At 58.3% G+C, this 6249-nt stretch overlaps 1 protein-coding gene across 1 annotated transcript in view; it reads left to right on the top strand.

The window, feature by feature from the left end:
- Nucleotides 1–5933, top strand: part of VOLCADRAFT_121781 (uncharacterized protein) — a gene marked incomplete at both ends in the record, with an annotated part of 29432 nt that extends 23499 nt beyond the window's left edge. Inside the window, 12 exons of the mRNA XM_002959141.1 lie at nt 363–550; nt 827–1013; nt 1149–1289; nt 1609–1743; nt 2028–2153; nt 2471–2527; nt 2754–2834; nt 3117–3255; nt 3383–3781; nt 4597–4839; nt 5067–5287; nt 5649–5933. Coding sequence (XP_002959187.1) covers nt 363–550; nt 827–1013; nt 1149–1289; nt 1609–1743; nt 2028–2153; nt 2471–2527; nt 2754–2834; nt 3117–3255; nt 3383–3781; nt 4597–4839; nt 5067–5287; nt 5649–5933 — 2202 coding nt within the window. The remainder of the gene's footprint in view (nt 1–362; nt 551–826; nt 1014–1148; nt 1290–1608; nt 1744–2027; nt 2154–2470; nt 2528–2753; nt 2835–3116; nt 3256–3382; nt 3782–4596; nt 4840–5066; nt 5288–5648) is intronic.
- Nucleotides 5934–6249: the final 316 nt, after the last annotated feature.

Raw genomic sequence — 6249 nt, 5'->3', positions numbered from 1 at the left:
TGGCGACGTGAAGTGGCGGATCTGATGATATTGGTGTGCCTGTTTGTGCAGGAAATGGTGCAAGTAAGATGCACAGGGGGGAAGGGGGATGGGAGGGGGGGCATGTTGGGGGGGTTGGGTGGGGGGAGGAGAGGGGGGGGGTTCCGTGGGAGGCCGAAGAAGAAGAATGGGTTGGAGAGAAGGGAAGGATGGGGCCCCACACTTTCTCCTTTCAACCCTTTCCTTCCACCTTCGAAGTAACTCAAGTCGAAGCGCCCAACAACCGCCATAGCCGTATGCTGGCCCCTTCTCAAAACCAAACCCCGCTTACCCCCTCCCCTTTCCCCCTCCCGCTCTCCCTTGCTGCCTTGTTTGTCACCCAGGGTCCTTGTTCCAGCAACCAACAGTCTCTGGCGGGTACCAACTTCCTTGCCTCGTGTAACCGAATATTCGGATGTATTGGGTACTCGGCCAAGCACGTGCCCCGGCCTGACGACCGAAGCGGGGAGGATCGGAAGATCAGCCTCAATATGTGCAACGTCAAGTCGGCCTTGCTCAACCTGCTGGCCAGGTAATGTGGGGAAGCAGGAGGGAGCGGGAGGGAGTGGGCAAGGAAGGGGGCCGAGGAGAGGAGAGATCCTCCCGACCTCTTCTCTGTAGAAAGGCCGGTGTGTTTTGCTCCCGTCCACCAACCCGTCCCCCGTCCCCGTCCTAACCCTTCCGTCAGCCATGCCTGCCTGCTTCCCTGGCCCTCCGCCTCCTCCTTCCCTCCCCCCACGGGCTATGTTGTCAGCTTCATGCGTGATTTCCCCTTCCCTTCCCCCCCTTCGTCCCCCCTCCCTTTCAGCCTGCTCGAGGCATGTCCCTCGGAAGATGTTCCGGGTCGTTGCTCCGAGATCCTGGACTTCGGCGTCGTAGACCGGCAGATCGGCCGGCTGTGTTCCGTGCTAGGTATGGCGGGTACACCACCCCGTTACCCCGCGGACGGAGAGGATGTGGCGGACTGCGACCCGGAAGTGCCCGAGGAGGCCGAGGTGGGTGGGGTGAGGGGGGCATGGGCTTTTCGCAGCACCATCCTCAGGCGGACTTTGTTTTGACTCCCTTGCCTCTCCCCTCTCCCCTCTCCCCTCTCCCCGGCACCCAACACGCAATACGTACATACATACCAGCTCATCAACATTTCGTCCAAGCTGGAAGACGAGCTGTTGCTCTTCTGCTCGTACATCCTGAAGCTGCACTCGGTAACACCCAGCCGCCCACCGCCGCTGCCGTACATCTGGGCGCTGCACAATGGTGCAGAGGTGGATAAGGTATGGAAAAAGGGGGAAGACGTCGGGGCGTGAGAGATGACCGTCTGCGCATGTGTGTATGTGTGTATTACATCCGCTGCTTGTGCAAGCCATTAGCGGTCCCGCCTCAACGAACCTGTCTAGTGTACGTACGCCAACTACGCCTTTACGCAGTCCAAAAAAGGCACCCATCGAACGCTTGTATCGGCGCATAGTAACTCCGGAACCGTGGCGTGTGCATGTCTGCATGCACCTGCGTGCTTATCTTGGGAATGCAACAACACTCCACCTCTCCTGATGTTTGTACGTCTGATGTATGTATGTTTGTCTGTACGCCCAGATGGACGAGCTGACCCCGGAGCAGCAGCTGTACGCGGGCGAGCTGCAGGCCTTCCTGCAGCGGCGACTGGGGTATGTGGAGATCAACTGGCGGGGGCAGCTGGTGGAGCCGTTCTTCTTCAAACTGACACCGGAGGTACGCGAGGGGGGTCTGTGTTGTTAGTCTGCGCTAATGTGCTGTCTCTGTCTGTCTGTCTGTCTGTCTGCCTGTCTGCCTGTCTGCCTGTCAATCTGCCTGTCTGCCTGCCTGCCTGTCAATCTGCCTGTCTGTCTGTCTGTCGTGTTTTTGGCTGCGTGGCCGCATGTGCCGTTCATACGTTTGCATTCCGTTATCAACAGGCCTTCCTCCCGCTCCTCCCCCGCACTACTCCCATGTTCCCCTGCGGCCCCCGTTGCTGTGCCGGCCCCTCCCTGCCGCAGTGCTCCAACCTGGTCACCAGCAAGTTGTGGTGCGACGTCACTCTGGACCGGATCAACAACACCGTGTCGCCGGACAGCCGGGCGTTCCCCACCGTCAAGGCGGCGGAGCTGGTGGAGGTGCTTGAGGTAGGGACGGGACACAGAGGGGGGAGGGCCTGGGAGGGGCAGCTGGGGAAGTGGGTAGGGAAGTCTAAGATGAAGGAGGACGAGAAGGGCCACCGGGTGCGGGCGCGACTCATCGTGAGGAGGGCAAGAGGGCAGGCGGTGGGGCCTTGCAGCAGCAGCAATAGCAGCAACAGCTAGTGAGAAAGGAAATTCCCCATGACTGCTTTCGAGTTAGTAGCTGTAGCAGTAGCAAATGGCGCGCCATCTATCTACTGCCGGCCGTTCCCCTCGGCTCGGTAGCCACTTCCCTCCACCCCCATCCCCACGCCCCCACCCAGGATGTGGTGGACGATATCGAGTTGGAGTCCCGGCTGGGCAGGAACCGCTGGCTCAAGGTGGGGACGGGGACCCTGTGGGTGGGGTGGGGGGGGAGAGGAAGGGAGGAAAGCTTGACGTTGTGATGGAGAGAAAGGTCAGGGGCCCGAAGGGGGGAAGCGGACATGGGGCTCTCTGGAGTGCATCCGGACTGCATTCCTCCCTGACTTTCCCCACCTACCTATACCTTTAGGCCTCAATTTCCTTCAGCTAACCTTGGCAGCTTCCCCCTCCCTTCCCCCCCAGGCCGTGTCCATCATGGCCCAGTACCGCATGAGGCTGTTGGAGCTGACTTTCTACCTGGCGGTGGGGACACTCATCTTCCAGGTGGGGGGAAGGGGTGAGGAGCGGGGTTGTAGGATGTAGAGGGGAGGGGGGCCAGGGGGGCTGGGAGGTGCCGTGTGTATGTGTATGTGGGAGAAAAAAGGCCTCAATGGAGGGCTTGTCCAGGAGCCCAATATTCGACTGGTGGATATGGGTGGATAGGTGGCTGCGGGTACCGCCCTCCGGCCTCTTCTCCACTATATTGATGTATGTATGCTGCCTGTCCTCTCCAACAGCTCCCATACTCTCCCCTCTTCCCCTCTTTCTCTCCCCCAACTGCTTCAGGCCCTGGCTGATGCCCGGTGGAGCCCCCACACCTCCTTCCAGGAGCGCGGGGAGAACTGGGCCACAATCGTGCTGTCGGTGGCGGTGATGCTGCAGTCCACATGTACGATACTGCTGTACACGTCGTTCGTATACACAGGTCAGGGTTGGGTGGGTATGCGGGTGTGAGGGGCTGGCGTGGGGAATGCTGACTCAAACCCCCACACCCCTTCCATGGCCCATTACCCACGTAAATTCCCCCACCCCCCACCCCTACCCCAACCTAGAGTTAAACAAGTACATGAGCCACGGAGTCCCCAAGACCATTGCCGCCATGAACCAGCTAGCAGGGAGAATGCGGGAGATATTCACATACGGAAGCGGGGGAGGTGGTGGCGGGGGCCAACCACGAGGCGGAGGCGGAGTTGGGGCTGAGAATGAGGAGGAAGTGCTGGACCAGGGTGTGTTTGCTGCCCGAGAGCTGGGTTTGCCTCCGCCCCCCCTGAACCGCCGTCGAGGCTGGGGCGACTTCTTCCAGCTGGCTGCGGCGGTGGTGGCCACCATTTGTCGATACGCTAAGTTCTGGTACTTCAACATGTTGGTATCCGCCTCCCTGGCTGGGTTCTTTGTGTCGCCCTTCTTCCTGGTCTTCCACTTCACCATCTACTTCCTGGACTTTGATAGTGGTGAGGGAGGGGGGAGGAGGGGCTGGTGTGTATGATGTGTGGGACAGGGGGGTCATATCTTCACCCTGCGGCCCCTACCCGGCAGACCCTGCCTTCCCCGGTATTTCGCGGCACCCTCATCTAGTCACCCTAGTCAATTTCTCAGTGGGTCACTCAGGTTCCGCACCCACCACCGGCATCCAACGGAATCTGCCGGATCGACGGCTGCTGAATTCGATTCCTGGTCAGCTCGCAAGTTAACTTTATCCCAGGTCACCAACGTCCATCGACTGGGGGCACGTAAACTTTCCACCGTCGGAAGAATTTCCGACCTAACCCTGACCCTAAGGTCTCGACCCCAAGATATTCTAGGGACATTGGTGTGGATGAGAGTAGCGGCTGACTTAATTCACAATGTTACGGATGTATGGCCCCTATCGGGATCGAACCGATGACCTTGGCGTGCCCACAGATATTCACCACGCTCTAACCAGCTGAGCTAAGGGGGCTGAAATTTTGGGAGCAGCATTATATAGCAACACTCACATATCCGTGACATTTTGTGTGTGTATGTCTCTATTTTGGTTTTAGCTATTCTGTCCCTCCATGCTGAAACCGTGATGATGTGGTTGTCAGATACCCGGTGGAGGATTTAGCGAACTGGGTAGTGAATCTCTGGAATGTCCTTTTCCCCCCTAGGTGTTATGTTATCAATCCACCTTCCGCCCCGTACCTCCCTCCTCGCCTTTCCTGGGCCACTTCCCCCTCGGCTTTGATCTCCGCCCCACATCCCTTCCCCCCTCCCCCCACACACATTCCGCGGGGTCTCCCGACAGGCAAGCAGCTGGTGATGGCCATTCAGCGGTCTGGCATGAACATCCTGAACACCTTTGTGTTGGCGGTGTTGGCCATCTACACCTTCGCCGTGGTGACGTTCCTAGTGTTCCAGGAGCCCACTACCGCTGACAAGGGGGACGGGCCCCCCTGCGACACCTTCTACCAGTGCATGGGGGCACACATGCTGACCGGCATCATGGGGGACATCTCCAACCTCTTCAACTCGGACCTGTGGGATACGGGTGAGCTAGGGGCAGTCGAGGAGGGAGCTGGGGGAAGGGGAGGAGGGAGGGAGAGAGGGTAAGCTGGGGCGGGAGGGAGGGAAGGAGGGTACCTGCATGCTGCTAGTCGCTTAGCATAAGTTGCTGTTGTTGTATTTCGTTCTACTGTTTGTACGCCCTTTTTTCCCCCTCCCCGTTTCCCCCCACTTCCCCCCCACACCCCACCACCTCCTCCCGACCTCCCGCAGTACCTTCCCAAGTGGGTGAGGACGGTCTGCAACAGGCCCGGACCCTCTTTGTGCTGTTCTTCTTCATGATCTGGAACTTCGTATTGAGCAATATTTTCGTGGGCCTTATCGCCTCCGCCTTCGAGGCCATTCGTGATGACCAGAACACCATCACCTCGGACCGCCTGTCCAAGTGCCTCATCTGCTCGCAGGACATGTACCTCTTTAATGAGAAGATACAGGTGGGGGTCTGTTGGGGTCTGTGTATGTGTATGTTGAGGGGGGACCTTGAGGCGGGGATTGCGAGGGATGAGGTGTTTAGGGGGGTCGGGGGCTGGGTGATCAAGCCTTTCATAACTCCAATGTGAAAAAGGGGCTTAGGGTTTTATATACTGATTCATTTTCTCGCTTTCATCACACCATCATCATGCTTGGCTAGTGCTAAACATGTTGATGGCATATCCTCCCCACCGCACACATATACACACATACACACCTTATGCCAAAACACACCATGTTATCTTCTCATCTTCCACCCGCTCCATTTACAAACCCCTCTTACCTGCCAACCAACTGACTAACTGCCGCCGGGTGCCACCTTAGGGCGGTTTCGAGGAGCATATCATTAAACAACACAACGCCCTATCGTACGTCTTCTTCCTCCATCACCTGCGAGCCACCGCCCCGGAGGACTACACGGGTACGGAGAGTGTCGTACGTGCTGTACTGGACAGTGCCAAGACCAGCACCGACAAGGGCACCTGGTTACCGGTGTCGAAGTCTCTGGCGGTCATGCACGCGACTGCTGCTGCCGCTGCTGCTGCCAGTGGTGGTGCTGGGGGAGCTGGCAGCAGAGAGGCCGGGCCGGGAGGGGGCCCCAGCAGCTGACCACCTGATTGAGCTCTCGAAGATAGCCTCCCGTGGTGAACCCCTTTTGGCTGTGGCGTTGAAGGGGCTGTACATGTTTGAGTGGGAGGGGGTGGGTGCGGTTACCATTTGGACGGATGGATGGATGCTGGCAGGGGTTGGGGTGCTCGCATCGAAATGTTATAATCGCTCGGGTGGAATAAGTACATATGTATGTAAGTATATCCCAATATATATGTATTTTAAGTATGCAAAATTCTCCCGATTGGTGGGGGGCTACTTACACAGGCATGGCTGTACGGCAAAGGTGTAGCAACCTGCTACTGCTACTTCTGCT

This window comes from Volvox carteri (genome assembly GCF_000143455.1).
Source record: "Volvox carteri f. nagariensis unplaced genomic scaffold VOLCAscaffold_128, whole genome shotgun sequence".
Lineage (NCBI taxonomy): Eukaryota > Viridiplantae > Chlorophyta > Chlorophyceae > Chlamydomonadales > Volvocaceae > Volvox > Volvox carteri.
Note: the sequence above shows the minus strand (reverse complement) of the source record. Positions and strands in the feature narration are given on the sequence as shown.